The 21,901-nt window shown below is 37.8% G+C and overlaps 1 protein-coding gene and 1 pseudogene across 1 annotated transcript; both read right to left on the bottom strand.

Annotated features, from left to right (window-relative positions):
* Window positions 1-9,384, bottom strand: part of LOC121395487 — a 15,628-nt pseudogene extending 6,244 nt beyond the window's left edge.
* LOC121395488 (UPF0688 protein C1orf174 homolog) lies at window positions 8,773-21,161 on the bottom strand. The gene is made up of 5 exons (XM_041569056.1): window positions 21,049-21,161; window positions 14,869-14,923; window positions 14,313-14,672; window positions 12,293-12,431; window positions 8,773-10,987 (listed from the first exon to the last, which is right to left on the bottom strand). Exons 1-4 carry the CDS (start codon window positions 21,159-21,161, stop codon window positions 12,294-12,296), a joined length of 666 nt encoding a protein of 221 aa, XP_041424990.1. The 3' UTR covers window positions 8,773-10,987; window position 12,293.
* Between the last annotated feature and the right edge of the window lie 740 nt (window positions 21,162-21,901).

Consider the following 21,901-nt stretch of genomic DNA (forward strand, 5'->3'; position numbering starts at 1 on the left):
AAGAGAGAGCAAGAGAGATAATATTTCCTTTAAAAATTTTTTTATATTACAACCAATCATTTCTTCTTACTGAAAGTGTTCAATATAGGGGTTTCTGGAGACTGGCAGATTGGTGTGTGGCCGGCTCAGTTCTTCCTCTGGTTTTAATTCCTAAAAGAATAAGTTATTGTTAGTTGATGAGCTTCTTATAATGCTGTAGTTCAATATCTAGCATGTTCTTGCTATAAGCATTCATCAACTTCATAAATCAATCAATTTTATGTTTCTGTACAACTTACTTGACAAGTGGCATTGCAACGGTTGTACGATAATTAAGAGAGGAGAGCTAGATTAGAGCCAACATTCTGGTATGTGTTGGGGGGGCAGGGTATAAGGGGTTATTTATTAAAGTCCGCTCAGGTTTTTTTATGCTTCTTTATTTTTACGATTTACCCCGAAAATTTGCTTTGCGGTAAAAAGTCAGATTTTCACTAATTTTACAGATTTTTCTGAATTTTCTCCTGAAAACTCTGTAAACTTTGGGGATTGCATTCGGAGTTTAGTAAATATTATCCCCCAAAGTATGAATGGAATCAAACATGATGTCAAGTCTTATTTATATCAACATATTTTGGAAGTTCATTAGTTATAGGTTGCTGTTCAAAAAACCTCATATTAGATGGTATGATTCTTCTGTTTCCATTAATAGTAACCATTTCTGGCCCAATCAACTATGGCAGGAGGTTGCCCATGGCTTTATACGATTCTTTTCTGCTTTCCTGCAGAGTGATAACCGAGGTTATCTGGGTTAAGAGCAATGATATGCAGACTGTTGATTAGTGTTCTCTCTAGGAATATTCGTGCATGTTCCAATGGGGAGCACTGAGCTAACCAGCTCTCATGTCAAAAATGGTGGTTAATTTTGGAGGCTGGGTGTCCACTAGAAGCTGGAACTTGGCTGGGGAGGGGGCCAGACCAGGGAATCTCAATCGAAAATGAACTTTGGGTATATGGGGACTACATGAATAGTATATGGCACAGACATATAAACAAGTTTGAGTGAAAAATGGTGGTGTTACTTTATGCAATTAAAGGCCTATCATATATGCTTAGTTTATGACTAAAGGAGTGTGGCTTGTTTTGGAAAAATATGCTTTTAATTAGATATAACTAATATGAGTAAATATGATATAATAATAATGTCTAATAAATGCACGGTCAGTATAGGGATTTATTTTGATAATATAAAATCAATGTGTTTTCCTTTAGACAGGAGAGAATGAGTTTTCATCAACAAAGAAAACGGTTTTAACAATAAAGTCCATGCCGTTATGAAATGTGCCATCTATGGAAATGGTAATGGATTATTCTGTAGCTGAATGTCACTATTAAATGACATTAAAAGTAAGGAAGGTGCCCATGTTTATCAAGTCATGGACATTATTATTCAGATGAGAAATAATTGGGAAATGTGCCAATTGTGAATAAACGGGCTAAATCCAGTTTACCCAGTGTTTTTCTTTTGGACCAGTAAGAATTGATGGTGCAGCTTCATCAAGGTATAAATCTATAGGCAAGGAAATAATCTGGTTTTGATAGTACTAATAGGAAAATTGTGTCACTTCTTTTAATGTTGTCCAATTCTTCATCACTTACCACAACAGATTCTTTGGTTGGATGATTAACTTTTCTTTTCTAAGAAGACAAAAAAGAATTATTACAAAAAAAGAAATGAGCAAATAGGAAAACTATAATTATATAAATGATATAAATCCAACTTCCTTAGTTAATAGAAAACACATAAATGTATTTGATTGTAATAAAAGCACATATTAAATACAATTTCAGTTTTTGGATTTGGTGAAGCTGAATTCAAATCACAAGATATTGGGAGTTATCAGCAATCTAAATATGGTAATAAGGATTTGATTATTGGGTCAGTAATCTGTAGTGACTGATTTGGTATTAAATGACTAGGGATGGGCGAATTTGACCCGTTTAGTTTCGCCAAAAATTTGCCGCCGGCGAAATGTCACGACTCCCATTACAGTCTATGGGCGTCATTTGTTTTTTTCCCACCATGCAAGTCTATGGGCGTAATTTCCGTGGCGAAACAAGGCGAAAAAATTCGCCCATCCCTGTAAATGACATAGTTGGTGCAAACACAAGTAGAACGTATTGTATCCCCTATACTAAAGCCAAATCATATAACAAAAATGAATGGAAACAGCACTAGTGACTGTAGCACAATACAGATATATTGAGGAGCAGTCAGTCTGTCCTCTATCTCATCATCATGTTATTAGTAGTGATGGGCGAATTTATTGCCAGGCACGAATTTGAGGCGAATTTGCGCTATTCGCCGCCAGTGAATAATTGAAAAATCGCAAAACGCCCGCAAAAATTGCCGCGTCAAAAAAAATTTTCGCAGCGTCGGGAAAAAAACGGACGCCGGCGTCAAAAAGACGCCGGTGCCGTTTCGCCAATTTTTCGCCGTTTCGCAAATTTTCCGGCGAAGCGAAACGGCGCAAATTCGCTCATCACTAGTTATAGTATTAGCAACTGTCACAAACAGAACAATGTTCAGAGATAATCCAGTAACAGAGTTTGAGGACAAGTTTCTCCCCCATGAAGTTATTCACTAAATGAATATGTCATGTTATAGTAGAAAAAACAACGTCCTTACCTTGCGAAAACAAAAACATTTTGAAAATAGTTTTCCACATTTTGATGTTAGTTGTTTTTTTGTTAGATGTTAGATTTTTTTTTGTTGTTTTGATACGATAAAATATTCTTCTGTGGAGAGAAAAAAAGAAAACCATTTAGTAAAGAAACAGTTTAGTAATCCCAATACTTTGTTCTATGTAATATCCCGATATATATATATATATGAGGCCCAAACAGCCCCCACCTCCACACTAGTGGTATATATAATCAAATGCCCTTGTGGTTTATTGTACTGTGGCAAGACGGTGAGGCAGCTAAAGGAAAGGATAGGCATCGAGCGAGTATTAGGGCAGCGTTAGACCCAGAGAGAGTCAAAAATAAGAATAAAGACGACCTGAAACAGGACAAAGCCCAACAGCCGGTGGCCAAGCATTGGGCGGAGGCCAAACATAGTGCCTCCTCCTTTAGATACCTGCCGATAGAGCAGATACAAATGCATCCAGGAGGTGGTGATGTAGGAAAAGCGCTTTTGAAAAGGGAAGCCTTTTGGATTTATGAACTCAATTGCGTCTCACCAAAAGGTATGAATGGGCAGATCAAGTTGTAAGTTGTAGAGTTGATCTAAATGGATAAATAGAGTTTGGTAGTTCCTTTACAAACTTTCTATTTATTCTGTGGCTTTTACAGTGAAAGGAAATGTTGTATAAATTATGGATACAATTTAGCTACAACTTTGTTTCTCTTTTCCTTTTAGGACACTTTAGTAACATATGGAATTTAATTGAGCACTGTAACACGAGCTTATGAAACACACCGGTGACATCTTGTGGACAAAATGAATTTTACAAGTAGACAAAATTATACACTGTTTGATATCACAAAATGTTTTGTAAATTTTTTTACACGTTTTTATACACTAATTTAAGATATTTATGGTATTTATGATGTATATGCGATGAGTGTTCATGATGATAACACTATCTGGGTAGTGATGGCGAATTTATTCGCCAGGCGCGAATTCGCGGCGAATTTGCGTGATTCGCCGGCAGCGAATAAATTTGCGAAACGCCCGCGAAAATTCGCAGCAAAAATTCGGCGGCGTCAAAAAAATTTCCGAAAAAAAACGGACGCCGGCGTCAAAAACGGGACGAGACGCCGGCGCAGTTTCGCAAATTTTTCGCAGTTTCGCACGAAATTCGCACATTTTTCGGCGAAGCTTAACGGCGCAAATTCGCCCATCGCTATATCTGGGTAAAAAATATTTTTATGTCACATATATGAAGATATAGACAAATACAAGATTCCTCTGCACTCAACCCATTATCAATATATTTAAGACAGCGACATTTTGTGCATACTGCTACTGAAAAATGCCTTACCCTTTAAACAAGACAGGGATTGTTTGTCCATATATTGCAATATATTTAAGCTGGCCAACTACGTCAAAGTCATCCCATATCTGGCCAGTCCTATGCTAAATTTTCATCTGATTCATTAAGAATTCTATGGTTTAATTATACATTTTATAAAAGGGACGAATACGTTTTTCCTGCAACTTACTAGCTGCTTTCAAAGTAAAACTCCCAAACTTGGCTGCCCTTTTATTAGACACCAGTGGGATCACCTGACTATAGTTGGAGGGGTTATAAAATTTGTTATAAAATGTATAATTAAACCATAGAATTCTTAATGAATCAGATGAAAATTTAGCATAGGACTGGCCAGATATGGGATGACTTTGACGTAGTTGGCCAGCTTAAATATATTGCAATATATGGACAAACAATCCCTGTTTTGTTTAAAGGGTAAGGCATTTTTCAGTAGCAGTATGCACAAAATGTCGCTGTCTTAAATATATTGATAATGGGTTGAGTGCAGAGGACTCTTGTATTTGTCTATATGTTTTTTGTGGTCACACCCTCATTGCACCCCCGCCTAATGATTTTAAAAACTAGTGGTGAGCACAACTTTCCCCTGTTTGTTACATATATGAAGATGGTCACAAGGGTTAAATCACTTCATTAACAGGTTTGGATAACAAGCACCCATTGGAGAATTTGAATGTGTTAGACTATTAAAGATTGGTCAATGTATTTTTGTATCATCCTTGAGAAAGGTCCTAACAAGGACGTTGGATAATGGTACAACGGAATAAATGATTGAGAATTTTTACATGGGAGTGCCGGTTTTCTTGAATTGAAGGTTATATACATTTTAACCATGCACCACGGCTAAATAGGCCGCAATAGAGTTTGCCTTGGAGTGAGGATACTCACTGGACTGTGATATATATATATATATATATATACTGTATGTATATATGTGTGTGTGAGTGTGTGCGTATATATACATTTACAGCTATGGGATCCATTACCAAGAAACCTGTTTTTGAGAATGCTCCATAATACAGGAAGGCTATTACCCACAGACTCCATTTTAGTCAATGAATTAAAATTCTACCATATTCATGATACCGCTAGTGGTCTCAAAGCTCAAACTGTACCAGTAAAACGGTTATTTTTAATAAAGTTTTCTCCCAAATATACAGAGATCTACTCACCTCAGTCTCCTGATCAAGAATGAGAAATCTCTGGGCTGCAGCTGTACACCTTGACTTTGTCCATTATGACATCATAATGACAACTGTTTGTTTGAACAGCTGTGAGATTCAGAGCATTGTGACATCACGCATGCAGCCCAGGCAGGGCAGTTATAACAGCAAGTTAAATCATGGTTGCTGAGTTCAGTTAAATTCAATTAAGTTGAAGAATAAAGTGCAGTGGGTTTTGTTGCCATGATGAGAGCGTGTTTATTCAGTAGCCATTCTCAATATAGGGAATGATACCATTACAACATGTATATTATTGTGTATTATTTGTATAAGAAATGGTACAATTAATATATTACAAAGACTGCCCCATTATTATATATAATGAGTATAGGGAACGCAGTGTTGTCTTGTACCTGAAATTGCAAAACAGTCCTGTGCTTTTTTTAGTGTTTAAATGTATTTTATTGAACTGGGGCAGCATAGCGCATCTTGACACAACTGGATATCAGTGCAAAGAGCTTTTTGGCCTTAGATTTAATCATGTTAATAAATTCATGTTATGTATTTAGCAAACAAAAGTCTAAATTTTATTTTTCATACTATGCTTTCATTTAAATGCACTTCTTTCATTTAAATGCACATGACAAGGTTGTTCCTTTTATGTATTTTGCCACACTACCATAACTACAACCTTATTTTAACAGTGTCAGCTGGATTGGTATTTAAATACAGGGTCTGACTGTTTCTTTTTATGCACATGAGCAGGTTTTTTAACATGCGTTTTTTTTGCTGATGATCCAGAGAGCCGGTCTGGGCCGACGGGGCCGACAAGAACCGGGGTCCGTCGGGTTTTTTCTCCGTGTCCCAGGCCGACCCTGTTCAATTATTAATTGTTTTTTTTTTTTTAAATTATTCAAAATATTTAAATATTTATTTATAAAAATTATTAATTTCTGTCTACTATGGAAACATTAGGGATGCACCGAATCTAGGGTTCGGCCTTTTTCAGCAGGATTTGGATTCAGCCGAATCCTTCTGCCAGGCCGAACCGAATCTAAATTTGCATATGCAAATTAGGGAATGGGAAGGAAATCGTGTGACTTTTTGTCACAAAACAAGGAAGTAAAAAATGTTTTCCCCTTCCCATCCCGAATTTGTAGATGCAAATTAGGATTCGGATCGGTATTCGGCCAAAGCTTTCTTGAAGGATTCGGGGGTTCGGCCGAATCCAAAATAATGGATTCGGTGCATCCCTAATTTAAAGTAGTTTGTCGAATTACGAATTGTACCTTGATCATTGTCACTAGTTGATCTAGTGCAAAGTGCTCAATTACAGCTGGGAGTTTCTGAAAGGGAAATAACACAAAAAATGGTGCTTTATTATGAAATAATATTTGTATGTATTATAAAAATAAACAACATTTCAATTCCCTGACATTCATTTTTGCAGTATGAGACAGATCTGCTGTCGTGTGTCAAAAATACAGGAAGAGTCCCCGAAATTATGCCTCAGCCGACCGAGTGGTTTTATACTGGTCATGAAACTTTTGAGCTGTCTTTTAAAAGAAGGTGCCTTGGTGGTGATACATTGTTTATATAGGGAATCATCTACTCCCCTATTGTAAAAAGGGATATAAGTCACCAAGGAGATCAATGACCATATAACGGCACAGGGCTGAAGGCCGAGGTCTTCCTTTTGTGCTGGGTGCCATTGGCATGCTGTAGGTGACACAGGTGACAAAATGCAGGGTCACCTACATTCCAATAGGTACTGGGCTTTATATATTTATAAGCAGTTACACAAGACAGTAACTGCTTGGGAGTATTTTATGAATTCCTATCCCACATCAATTGAGTCTGAAGTCTGGCCTTGAATACATACTGAAATAGCACACTATATTTATTGTTTTAATTTTATCAAATGCACATTGACAATATTTTTACCTTTTAATTCAGAGGCAAATTTTTCCAGTTGCTCTTGAACGGAGCACATATGGCTGATAGTTGACCATGGAAAAAAACGAATTTTCAAAAGTTCTCAGAATAGAGAAGTGAGAGGCTGCGGTGAATGTAGAATAGCCAGGAGCAAAGGGAAAAGTCACTTTGATCAAATCAATGGCACTCTAAGATAATTTAAAGGGGTGGTTCACCTTTAATGTAACTTTTATTATGTTATAGAACAGCCAATTTGAATTAACTTTTTAATTGTTTTTTATTAATTTTTTTACAGTTATTTGCCTTTTTCTTTAGACACTTTGCAGCTTTCAAATGGGCGTCGCTGACCCCTTCTAAAAAGCAAAAGCTCTGTAAAGCTACAAATGTATTGTTATTGCTACTTTTTATTACTAATTCTTCAAGCCAGGCCTCTCCTATTCATATTCTAGCCTCCTATTCAAATCAATGCATGGTTGCCAGGGTAATTTGAACCCTAGTTACCAGATTGCTTAAAATGCAAATTGAAGAGCTGTTGAATAAAAAGCTAAATAACTCAAAAACCACAAATAATAAAAAATTTAAACATATGGCAAATTGTCTCAGAATATCACAACCCCTTTAATTACATTCTCCTTTTTGTGTTTCTTTTTCAAATATCTAAAATGAATCTACCCGTGAAGTTTTTTGTGTTACCTATATGCTGTTAGAGATATTTTACGTATAGTTACTGTACCAGAAGCTGTGCCAGGAGGAGCCCGCAGAGCCCTGTACTTACCGCTTGCCTCAGAGCAGGCAGTAGGCTGCTCCTCCTCGCGCTTCTTAATTTTCACGTCTGAATGACACACAAGTTAGGAGGTGAGTGTATGCCTACATGCCACCCCTGCCCTTCCATCTTATATAAAGTGCTGCCCAATGCAGGCAACCCTATATCGAAGGGGAAAGCCATCGGTTTCTGGACTTGGAAATGCAAAACGCAGTGAGCATAGTCCAAAACCGAGGCTTATCACTTCGAAACAAGCAGACTTTTGAATCTGCTCTAAATACAGCAGACCTATCAGTTAAAGGAGAAGGAAAGGTAAAAACTAAGTAAGCTTTATCAGAAAGGTCTATATAAATACACTAGCAAACTCTTAAAGTAATGCTGCTCTGAGTCCTCTGTCAAAAGAAACACTGCATTTCTTTCCTTATATCGTGTTTACATGGACTTCTGTATCAGACTTCCTGTTTTCAACTTAAACCTCCAGGGCTTGAGCATGCTCAGTTTGCTCCTCTCCCCCTCCCTCCCTGCTGTAATCTGAACTCAGAGCAAGCAGGGAGAGACTCAGGCAGGAAGTGATGTCACACCAAGCTAATTTGGCAGCTGCTATCCTAGAGAACAGAGTGTCTAGAGCTGTTTACTCAGGTATGGAAAATCATTCTAAAGAATAAAAATGGTGTTCTAGCTTGCACTGTTGCGGCTAATCTATTGGTAATAAACTGCCTTTGTAGCTTTCCTTCTCCTTTAATCCATGTGGCTATGCAGTACTGCGCGCACACAAACACACACACACACACACACACACTCCTGAATGAATGTTTTAAAGTCGGTTACATTCAGAATTTGATTATGAGCCAAGTATCAAAATAACGTAAGAAACATGTACAGAACAATCAATATTTATTTTGGTCACAAAGCGTGTTGTCAACATAAATTACATGTGCCCTTTGGGCCTCTACAAGAAATGAAATGTACCAGAAATGCAGGACAAGCCCAAATCACTAGTACAGTCTTTAACAAAAAACACCCTTATATACCAATTACAAGTTACCTGACGTTATTTGTCAATACACAGGACGGATCCTTAACAGATTTTGTGCATATTTATAATTCTGATCAGCAAATAAACTCAACATTAAAGATTTGTTATAAATCTTTCTAATCGCTTCCCTTATATTCCAGTGTATCTCAAGACTGGGAAAGGAGTCCCCCATTCTGTTTGCATTAATCAGAATATTCTAATTGTGTAAGTAGATAATAGAATAGTTTATATTATTACAGAAAGCAAAACTGGAGGCCTAAGTTGAAAAGGACCTGTATATAAACTGGTTTATGAACCAAGCATGTAAATAAATGTGTGTAAAATATCCCATTAAAAAGAAAAATGGAAATATGAATGGAATATGAATGTCATTTCATTAGGTAAGGACCCTACCTATTGTGCCCTACCTGTTTCCAAACGACAGAGGAATACAGCAGGGGTTGTTGGCTCCATCTTGCATCACTCAATCTTCTCTTCAAATGATTGCCTACACCCTCAACCCCTGCTGTGCTACTCTGCTATTTGGGAACAGGTAGAGCAAACAGGACTGTACTGGAGACAGCAGTGACGTTTGGGAGGGGTCTTAACTTAAAGGTGAATTATCTTTAAATCATATTTTAGTATTGTATAGAATGGCGAATTCTAAGCAACATTTGAATTGGCCTTCATTTTTTCTGGGTTATTTTTCTGTATTTTTTTGATTATGGCCTCTTCCTCTAACTCTTTACAATTTTCAAATGGGGGTCACTGACCCCATGTAAAAATCAAATGCTCTGTAAGGCTACACATTTATTGTCATTGCTACTTTTATTACTCATCTTTCTATGCAGGCCTTCTCCAATTCATACTGCAGTCTCATGTTCAAATCAATGAATGGTTGTTAGGGTAATTGAGACAATAGCAACCAGATTGCTGAAACAGAAAAGTAGAGAACTGCTGAATAAAAAGCTAAATAACTTAAAAATTATAAACATAATAAAAAAAAAAGTAAACCAAGAGTAAATTGTATCAGAATATCATCATACTAAAAGTAAATTTAAAGGTGAACAACCCCTTTAAGTAATTGATTTTTGTCAGGGCCAGTGACATACAAATGATTTTCAGGCACTTTCAAACTATTACAAATTAACACATTAATTTCTGGCGTTATAATAGTTGACATTTTAGATATTAAGAACTGTCTTGAGTTCCTGGATTTTGTCATTGCCATTTTTTTTAGAAGTGTACGATTTCTTTTAGAAATGCTGAAGTTTTGGGAAATTCAAATTTTATCTCTTATTCCTTGCTTAACAGTTTGTATATCTTTGGTTATGATACAAGTAAGAATAATTGCACTTATATTTTCTGGTGTTTTATAAACATACTCAGAAGAAAAGAGATTCTATACAAACATTGTCCACGCAGCTGCTACGTTACTTATGAGTCCAGGGGAACGTGAGAGTTCATGTTTGATGCACTAATAAACCATTTAGATGCAACCTCATTTGGCACCAGTGTTTCTACAGTGCTGTCTTAAAATTTAATTTTACATCTATGCCTTACCGTTTTATTTGGTGTCAGTTCAGAATAAAGCTTTTTAAAATTCAAATTATTTAATAAAAACAATTTACACAAGCAATCGAAGGAGAGATAAAAAGCTGCACTAAGATATGTTTAGGATCTACCGCATATAAACCACTTGTAGAAGATCTAGATGTATCCTATTAAATGTAAATTACTATACATCAAAATACCACAAATCCATTCCCAGCTCCAGAAACTTTTTTTTGATTTGTACAACTTACATTTACAGCTAAATACCTTGTGGAAACAAACCATTGCAAGTTGTCAGGTTTAGCTAGGGAGTGTGTTGGGTCCAAGGAGGGGGGGAAAAATTAGGCTTAAACAGCCTACTTCATTTTGAGTTTAATATAAAATATTACGTTAATAAAGACTCTAATGAATCAACATTGTTCTTCGTGTCTTATTACATGACTCTGAAGTTTAGGATTGGGACAAATATTTATACTTCTGGATTCCCCCGGACACACACATTCAAGCTTGGCTCTGCAGAATCCTAGAACAGAAAAAGAAAATGATCATTTTAATTGCCTTAATATGTTTGATGTATGGTTTAACACAATTACACAAGCACTTTCACACCAATTAAGTTAACCAGGCACTAGATGATTTGCTTTGATTGGTTAGGTTGCCAAACAAGTGGGGGTTTGTTTTGGATCAACCTAATTTGGCCTACTACTTGGGAGGCCAAATCAGTCAAACATCTAACCTCTGGGCCAACAGTCAGATCACAATAAGGGTCCTGGGCAGACCGGTTATGGCTCATACATAGGCCAATAAGCTACCAACTCAATCTGTAGTGGCCAGGTCGTCAGCCAATGGCCAGCTTGATTTCATGTCTGGTGAATACATCTGGTACATACAAAGTACAGTAATGCTGCCTTTCTTGCTACAGGCCAGCAAATCCAGACTGGGATTCAGAACAGGCCCTGGCATTCAGGGGTGTAACTATAGAGGAAGCAGACCCTGCGGCTGCAGGGGCGCCCAGGAGGTATAGGGGCCCCATGAGGCCCTAATTCATATACAATTTCAATAAATATTGGAGAAACAAGTCAATCTCTAAACATTTTGGGGGCCTGAAAAATAATTTGCTGTGGGGCCCAGTAATATCTAGTTAAGCCACTGCTGGCATTCCCAGTACAGAGAAGCTCATTCAGCTTTCCACCTGCCCAATAAACAATGACTGTCTCCAGCATCTTACAGCAGCCTGCCAGAACTCACAGATTGGAAGTCTGGCCCTGCAGTCCAGTATATACATCAATTAAATCTCAGCTCAAGCCTCAAGGTAGGTGAACAAGAATAGCCCACCTGTTTCCCCTGTCCTGCTCAAATTAATATATGCAAATCCAAAAAAAAATAAATATATATAAAAAAAAGGGCACTTCATGTATTCATTTTTACATTTTTAAGGAGTGTTTTTTTGGATTCATTTATAGCAAGTATGGAGGCTTTCAAGTAGCCCCCTGCAGCAAGGACCCCCCCTCCTTTTGAACTTAGTGCTTTGTGTGTCATCCTAACACATGTGTACTGCAAATTAATAGTGTATATGTATCAGGAGCACAGTGTTTTTCACATCTTTATTTGTGACCTATAAATAAAAATGTGTGGCCCAATGCACCACTGTGATCACGTCAAATGCTCTGGACTCCTGCAGTCACTTTCCACTCATTTCAGGTGTGTTTCAGGTTGATCCCAACCAACACACCAGTGGCAGCTTATAGGAAACACCTTTCCCATTTACATGAATAAGAAGTGCCTGCAGTGCCAGTTGCCCAACAAAAATATGTAACAAAACCCATACCTTATTTAAATATTTCCTTCATTAACCAAGCCGTCAGCATAGTCATCATCATCATCATCTTCCTCCTCTTCCTTTGCTCTAAAATGCAGGTTTCTGAACTCTCTTCTGCGCATCGAAGCACAACAAGGCACAGTAGGTCCTAACAGAAACCACAAACATTTTAATCATATGAATGTGCATGAAATGTGAAAATAAATAGTGACTACTGGGAAAAATAATTAAAAAAAATATATAATAATAGATTATTGCATTTAAATGGATAAGGAATCCAAAGTAGCCCTTGGCATCTGTACGAATTTTAAAACTTCACAGGACACGGCAAAAATGGATCCAGTCATGCAGCGTTCTTTCAAGTCCATTTTGGCCAGGCTCATCTTGTAGCTTTTTTATTGGCTCTGTGCCAACCCCAACCTCACTTGCCATCATAGAACACAATTTACAGAAGCCGCTAGGACTGCATGCTACTTTTAGTATGATATCGAGAGTGATATTCTGAGACAATTTGGTTTTGATTTTTTATTATTTGTGGTTTTTGAGTTATTTTGCTTTTTATTCAGCAGCTTTCCAGTTTTCTCTTTCATCAATCTGGTTGCTAGGGTTATGCTAGGGTCCAAATAACCTTAGCAACAATGCATTAATTTGAATAAGAGACTGGAATATGAACAGGAGAGGCCTGAATAGATAGAATAATAAAAAAAATCCATATACCCTGTTCTTCTATGAGGGGGCTGCTATATTTGTGCAGTAGGAGTCCGTTAGCATTAGAAACTGACAGGTTAAGTGACAGTCAGGTTGCCAAAACAGTCAGGTTTAGAAACTTCAAGTGACAATTAAGCAGAACTATCAGCAAAAAATGATCAACATGACCTATAGGTAACTTTTAATGTAGAACATTTGTCAGTATCACTTTAAGTATTCAAGCCAGTTGGAGTGGACAACTTTGCACGTGCACCTGCTACTTGAGAGTTCTAAAGGTCTGGGTGAGTTCCGACCAATTGTCCTACACTCCACTATCCCTTTGCAATTCCAGCATTTCTATTATGTGCTTCTCTTACATCATTTTTCATCCCAGATATCCTTTCTTTCATGCATTTTTACATTTTCCCCCCATATTTCTATACCTCTTACCTCTTCCTGTGGTTCACCTTGTGGTTCTCTAAATCCCCAGCTTCTGCAGCCTCCTTTTGTTTTAATCATTTTGCTTTTCTTCCCATTTATACATTCTGCTACTCACCATAGTCTCACTTCTGTCCCTATATACTTCTTATTACTATCTTCTGGTTTCTTTTTGCAGTGCCACTGATTATCTTGTTGTTCACCTTGAAGTTAACTTTTAGTATGCTATAGGATGGACAATTGGACAACACAATTTGTCTTTATTATTTATTTCTTATAGTTTTTTAATTATTTGCCTTTTTCTTCTGACTCTTTCCAGCTTTCAAATGGGGGGGGCATTGACCCCATCCCATCTAAAACAAATGTTCCATAAGGCTACACATTTATTGCTATTGCTACTTTGTATTCCTCATCTTTCTGTTCAGACCTCTATTCATATTCCAGTCTCTTATTCAAATCAATGCATGGTTGCTAGGGTAATTTGGCCCATAGCAACCAGATTGCTGAAATTGCAAACAGGAGAGCTGCTAAATAACTCCAAAGAAACCCACAAATAATAAAACATGAAAACCAATTGCAAATTGACTCAGAATATCACTCTCTACATCATGCTAAAAGTTAACTCAAAGGTGAACGACCCCTTTAAAGCATCAGCACTACGCCATACTTGCAGGTGAGCTTCTTTCGGGATAAGATGTGCAAGTGTGTGCGTTTATCAAGTGTGTCAGTCTGTGTGTTTATGTAGAACTGCACACGTACGACCCAGTCAATTTGCTTGGTGGTTCATAGGACATTTGGTAATGCTCAACCTCCACAGATAACTACATAAATGTGCTGATGCAATATTAATATATATTAGGATGGATGATAAAATTAAGTTTGATAGACATCAAGGAAAACTCACCTGCATTAGATCTGCATTTTCAAAAAAGAGCCCCAGAGGCATCGGTTGATTGCTGTCTTCATCTACAAATGGACTGCCATTCAGATAAACCTCTCTTACTTTAGAGGGCTCAGAGGACATTTTGTGACTAAACCCTACTCCATCCTCACGGTCATCTGTTAAGCCATTACGTGAAACCTCATTCAAATCAGAAAAGGGGGATGCAGAAGGGCATGTATTAACGTTTCCAGCATTGCTTTCATTAGACGCTATGTTGTCGGTTTTGCTTATGAATTCCTGTTCATCAGATTCCATCAGACCCTTTTCATCATTTTCCAACTTCTTTGGAGACTTTTTGTCTGTGTTTTTGCTAGAAACTGCCTGCAAAGAAAAAGGGTGGAAATTTAGAGTTAGTCATATGCATATGTGTATGTACATACACACACACAGTTAAAGAGAATAGAGGTCATTTACACAGGTGCAAAATTGTATACATTTACATGTTAGTCACAAAGTTACTTGCACTAATACATGTTTCAGTTCAACCTGCAATCAAGTGCATGCAAATCTAACATACCAGGTAATTAATTAAACATAATCTGTTTGTAATACCACTCCATTTGATAACTGCCCTGCAACCAATATTCACAATAACATCTGGCCTTTTCTGCTGTAAGGATTAGATGATATTCATTTTTATAGAACCAACTTTAGTGAATGGAGGAAATAATTAATCAGGTTCAAACCTGAGGCAAGACCAGGAGGTTAAGAACTTTGCAATCCCCACAGCACCCAGTGTATCCATTGTTATTCTACTACAGCTATAGGGTGACATGAGCATCACTGTAATGAATAATTCATCAGAATTTGAGCATAGATGTCTAAGAGGCACTTTTATATCAGTGTGTAAAATAGAACACAAAATAAAAACACTAGCGCTGAAAATGATGCCATTTCATTGTACCTCTCAACACACCTGTCATAACAGGACAAATTCCAGGGGGAAAAGAATTTATGGTATAGGTATGGGACCTATTATCCAGAATACTAAGGATATGGGGTTTTCTGGATAACAGATCTTTCCGTAATTTGGAACTTTATACCTTAAGTCTACTATAAAATCATGTAAACATTAAATAAACCCAATAGGTTGATTTTGCTTCCAATAATGATCTTCGTTTGGATCAAGTACAAGGTACTGTTTTATTATTACAGAGAAAAAGGAAATTATTTTTAAAAATTTGGATTATTTGTTTAAAATGGAGTCTATGGGAGACAGCCTTTTTTCGTAATTAGGAGCATTCTGGATAATGGGTTTTGTGATAACAGATCCTATACCGCTACTAAAAGCAGCGTAAAAGATTATATGAAAAGCTGCACTGCTGAGCTTTTTTTTCGTCTGCAAAATAATAACTTTTTCACATTAGAATTCTATCCTCTGCTATACATTCATATAACTCATTACATAGATTGATAAATACATGTGATTTTACACTGAGTATGATGGCATTAAAGTGGTGATGGCTGATGTTTTTTCACCTTTATACATATGCCCCAAAGTGTTCACATTTATGTTTCAACATTCATTAGGGGAGGGTGAAAGGAAGGAAAATAGGTGTTTCTGAGTTTCAATATTTTTTGAGGAGAAGCTGGAGAACTGTCCCCTGTGAAGTATTTTTCTCCAGAATTACGTGCAACGTTTCGGGGTGACCCCCTTTATCAAGCATACATACTGACCATAGTGCAAACAATATAAAGAGTGGACTTTTTCACAGAATTTTTGCTGTTCTAAACAACATGTTGTTATGTAATATTGTGTGATGTTTTTTAAAGTTTTTTTTAAAAAACAACTTTTCGTCACATGCTATAAGGTGATTGGTCGAGAGCTTTGCCTTTCAAACTGAATGTTGGTAATTGTGTATGCTAATTAATTTAATTGGTCACTCTTCATATTGTTTGCACTATGGTCAGTATGTATGCTTGAAGGGGGGTCACCCCGAAACGTTGCACGTCTGCACAAGAAATAAAAGCAAGGGGAAACCCTGCATTTCACTTGCCTCGAGTGCCAGAGTTTTTCTTATTCTACTATATTGGGGGTTGCCGTACCTCTACCCTGTGCACCAGGCGTTCTCTGTGAAGATATTAGAGTGTGCTCTGCTTCACCTTGTTCCTCATAAACATTTATCACATTGCTGCATGGAAGATCTGTTTATTGATAAGCAATGAAAACAAGAGATAAGGAGAATAAAGGAGAACTAAACCCCCCTTTAGCCAAAAGTCCCCACTGGCCCCCGTTCGCTGGCCCCCCTCCCTGCCTGCCCCTTACACAGTCTTACCCGAATTGTGTCCCCTCTAGAAATACTGACAGCACATACAGAGTCAGAGCAGCGGAGCTCAAGGGCAACATCTTCGGCTCTTCTGCACTATTCATAATGTCAGTGCCATAGTGGCGCATGCGCAAATGGAGCAATCTTCCGGTTCTCGACAACTGCGCATGCGCCGACAGTAACGGAAATTGCTGAAGGGAAGAAGACCCGAAGACTCTGCATGTGTGGTCAGTATTTCTAGAGGGGACACAATTCGGGGGTAAGACTGTGCAGAGGGTAGGCAGGGAGGGGGGCCAGTGGGGACTTTTGGCTAAAGGGGGGGGTTTAGTTCTCCTTTAAAGATGGAATGAGGCGAACACCAGAGGAAGCATTTTCTACAGTGGCAGAAAAACAATGATAATACTTAATGCAATTCCTGTCACTCTTAGCTTGGATATGAATGGCATCTGTCACTGTGCACATGGGTGGATTTCAACTTAAAGGGGTTGTTCACCTTTGAGTTAACTTTTAGTATGATGTAGAGAGTGATATTCAGAGACAATTTGCAATTGGTTTTCATTTTTTATTATTTGTAGTTTTTGAGTTATTTAGCTTTTTTACTTAGCAGCTCTTCATTCTCCATCATTCTCATTCTTATAAATAATCTGGTAACTAGGATCCAAATTTCTGTAGCAACCATGCATTTATTTGAATAAGAAACGGGAATGTTAATAGGAGAGGACCCAGTGCCGGGCCACGCTGGGCAGACGCCCTAGGCAGGCTCGGCACCTGTGTAGTGTGCGCGCGCATGTGCGAATCTACGCTCGCGTGCGCACAAAGCGCGAAAAAGGCATAGAGTCGGGCAAAGAAGGCCACGCTGGGCAGACGCCCTAGGCAGGCTCGGCGCCTGTGTAGTGTGCACGCGCATGTGCGAATCTACGCTCGGGTAAAGAAGGGAAACGGACTTAGTCGACAGAGGAGGTACATGCCTGGCGCCCTCCCAGTTTTGCGCCCTAGGCACGTGCCTACTCTACCTATCCCTAGTTCCAGCCCTGAGAGGACCTTACTAGAAAATATGAGAAATTTGCGTTATAGATGGGGTCAGCGGCGCCCATTTGAAAGCTGGAAAGAGAAGGAGAAAAAGGCAAATAATTATGAAAGTATAAAAAATAAAGAATGAAACCCAATGGAAAAGTTGCTTAGAATTGGTCATTCTATTACATACTAAAAGTTTACTAAAAGGTGAACCACCCCTTTAAGCTAACTTTTAGCAAGTTATAGAATGGCTGATTCTAAGCATCTTTTATCTCTTTTATTATTTGCCTTCTTCTTCTGACTCTATTTAGTTTTCAAATGGGGGTCACTGACCCCATCAAAAAAAAAAACAAATGCCCTGTAAGGCTACAAATGTATTGTTATTGCTACTTTTTATAACTTTTCTTTCTATTCAGGCCTCTTCTATTCCAGTCTCTTATTCAAATCAGTGCATGGTTGCTAGGGTAATTTGGACCCTAACAACCAGATGGCAAAAATTGCAAAATAAAAAGCTAAATAACTCAAAAACCACCAATAATAAAAAATGAAAACCAATTGCAAATTGTCTCAGAATATCCCTCTCTACATCATACTAAAAGATAATTTAAAGGTGAAGAACCCCTTTAAAACATACTGCGACTGGATTATCTACCCTTCCAGTACCAATAGTCAGGACACATTAAATGCTACAAAACACAAGAGTAGGCAAAGCAAGCAGAAAAAGGAGGAGCCCTGCATGGAACAATAGCAGACAGTATGAACCTGGCCATGTCAATGTTACTCGCCAGAGCCCTCATTATGCAGATGGTTGGCACAAGTGCAGGCAGCAAGGACAGTGCTGGACAAATGCAGGTCCTTACTAGGCACCCTTAGTCACATGGTCTGCTGTACTCTTATTAAACCACAGTTTCCCATTATGCTTTACTAAAGGGGTCATTCACCTTTAAATTCATTTTCAGTATGGTATAGAATGGCTAATTCTAAGCAACTTTTTAATTGGTCTTCACAGTTTTTTTTTATAGTTTTTGAATTATTTGCCTTTTTTCTGTCTCTTTCCAGTTTTCAAATGGGGTAACTGATGTGATCTAAAAAGAAATGCTCTCAATTCAGGCCCTCTCCTTTTCATATGCCTGTCTACTATTCAAATCAATGCATGGTTGCTAGGGTAATTTGGACCCTAGCAACCAGTTTGCTGAAATTGCAATCTGGAAGCTGCCGAACAAAAAGCTAAATGACTGAAAAACTATTAGAAAATGAAAAACAATTGCAAATTGTCTCAGAATATCACTCTCTACATCATACCATGAGTTAACTCAAAGGTGAACAACCCCTTTAATGTGATTTACAGAATCACATTAATATCTGTTCGATAAGATAGGTGCCTGCTGTGACAGAGTAAAGAGAGAACCAATACCCACATGAGCACCATCAGCTGCCAATCCAACTATTCAAGTCACAGCTATATAGTTAAAGGACAAGTCAACCCCAAAATAAATATTTGCCTAATAAAAGAAAACATGATTCTAAGCAACTTTCCGATATATATATATATATATATATATATATATATATATATATATATATATATATATATATATATATATAAAAAACATGTTCAGTGCTTTTAAAGCTATTTGTAAAAATAATGGTTATCGAAAGCAGCATTTGCATAACTCCTGGGTGTTACTTTTAAAATAATGTTGCAAAAGTCTTGGATCCCCAGCAAAGACAGGTCTGTTAATCAGCTGCCTTGTCTTACATTGTATCAACAGTCTGAGCCATCAGGGCAGAGAATAGAAAGGGACAAACACTGCTTTCAGTAGCAATACATATACAAAGAACTTAAAAACCATAGAAAAAATGTCATGAATGTATATTGTAAAGTTTCTTAGAATTATGTTTTCTTTTAGTATGCAAAATAATTTTTTCGGTTGACATTCCCTTTAAATCTCCTTGGGTGATGTTTTTACTTGCAATTAGTCCTCTTGAAATATATATAGATACATATGGCCTTGAAGCAGCTATATGAAGGCCATAACCATTTATTAGAAGAAATAGGAGACATCTAGACAGATCTGATCATGTGTATTTGGGGGGGGGGTGCAAGGTCATCCAGTTAACCAATGGAATCATCTCACAACAGAATTAATACATTTTGATGACACTCTGTATCAGATGAGGTTAATCCATACGTAATTCTGTTTTCAGATTGATGCTGCCTAAGCAACTATAAATAGATTTTCAATGTACCCTAGTACAATGGGATGTTTGCCTCAGTTTCAGCCACACTGTACAATATGGTACAGATATATGTGTGTGAGCAAAAGTCAGGACTATAATCATTTATAAATTTGCATTCATTTGAACTGATTGCAACTAAACTATGAATGGCGCTGCAAGGACTGTTTTTCCAGATACTTATACAGAATAAGCAAGTAAAACAAGGTGCTGAAGAGCACTTACAGATATGCTAAGGGTAGAGGGAAATAAGTGTTTTTCTGGAAGCTAAAAATTAAGGATCCACTGAATCTACTACTTTGGGATTCAGCCAAACCCCCGAATCCTTTGGGACAGATTCGGCTGAATACAGAACCAAATCCTAATTTGCATATAAAAGTCAGGATCGGGGAGCTCACTTAAAAATGTTTTTACTTCCTTGTTTTGTGACGAAAAAGTCACATAATTTTATGGGCTGACCTAATAGGAAACTGAAGCATGCCTTTGCTTGTGTGACTGCAGGGCTGTAATTGGCTATCCCACTCCTACTGTGCCTCTGGCAGGGACCTTTAGGACACAGACACACCCACCCTTTATTTGAAAAAGGGAGAACATCTATGGGGATCTCAAATAAAGGGGCTAATTTTGAAGACAATATTAATTTACAACTAAAAGTAAAACCAGCCCCATATATAGGGATGCACCAAATTCCCTATTGTGAAAGAAAGGGCTGAATACCTGAACCGAATCCGAACCCTAATTTGCATATGCAAATTAAGGGTGGGAAGGGGAAAAATCTACTTCCTTGTTTTGTGACAAAAAGTCACGCCATTTCTCTCCCCACCCCTAATTTGCATATGCAAATTAGGGTCCGAATTTAGTTCGGCCAGGCAGAAGGGTTCAGCCGAATCCTGCTGAAAAAGGCGAATCCTGGACAAATCCCGAACCGAATCCTCGATTAGGTGCATCTTTACCCATATAGTATACATTATTGCCTACAAAATTAGGGGGGGTTCATATATCGTATATATATATATGTCTCCTTTAAGGATTTGGATTATCCAGGCACGAGGATTTGGGCAAATCCTGGTGAAAAAGGAAATATCCGGGCCGAAATCCGAACCAAATCTTGGATTCAGCGCATCCCTACTAAAAATAGGATACAGAAAAGAGTTACTGCAAAAACGACATGACTGTACCTTGGAGATCTCCAGCCACTGACAGTGGGAGCATGGACCATCAACTCTTTGGCACTAAATCCATCTTCATGCCCAGATGAACTTACAACAACAAATCCAAGCTTGTGGGGCATTATGCAGGTCTATAGGTAAAACAATCACATGTCACTCAAAGCACAGCATTTAAACCATCTCAGCTAAAGCTTGAAAACAGATAAATCTAGAAATGTACTATATGCCTATGGTTTACTGTGTTACCTCAGTAGAGCAGTAGCCATATAATGGGCTCATTAATATCACTGCCCTCAAAAATGACCTTAACGGCTCCATATCTTTTCTTAATTGGCTTTCACTGGTCAGCAAAAAACAGAGGGTACTGTACCACTAGTCTATCATAATCTTTGTTGGGGTATTAGGGCAATAAAACAGAAGAGATTTAGGTCTGTTTGGCGATGCAACTTTATTAGTTCAGAAGGTTGTCCCAAAATGTCTAAAATTGCCTGCCATTCCCATCCTATAAGCACCTGTCATGCTAGTGCTTAAAGGCAGAGGTGGGTAAATGCAGTAGCAGTGCCAGATATAGAAACGACTGTACTTTACACTGATGCGCCAAACCAGATATGTATTAAAATGTGCAAAGGAGAAGGAAAAATGATATTTATCACTTACTACAGGGCCGCTGTCTGTGTATAAATGAAAATGTAACTGACGAATCAAAGCATATGAAATTGTCCTATGGATTAAACTACTCAAGTGACTAGGAGTTAAACTATTAGCTATATTGAAGGGCTGCTGAAAGAGGACAGGCATAGACAGTCACTATTTAAAGGAGAAGTAAAGTCATTTTACCTTGTGGGTGCCACAAGTTAGGCAT

Source organism: Xenopus laevis, chromosome 7L, assembly GCF_017654675.1.
Source record: "Xenopus laevis strain J_2021 chromosome 7L, Xenopus_laevis_v10.1, whole genome shotgun sequence".
NCBI classification, from domain to species: Eukaryota; Metazoa; Chordata; class Amphibia; order Anura; family Pipidae; genus Xenopus; species Xenopus laevis.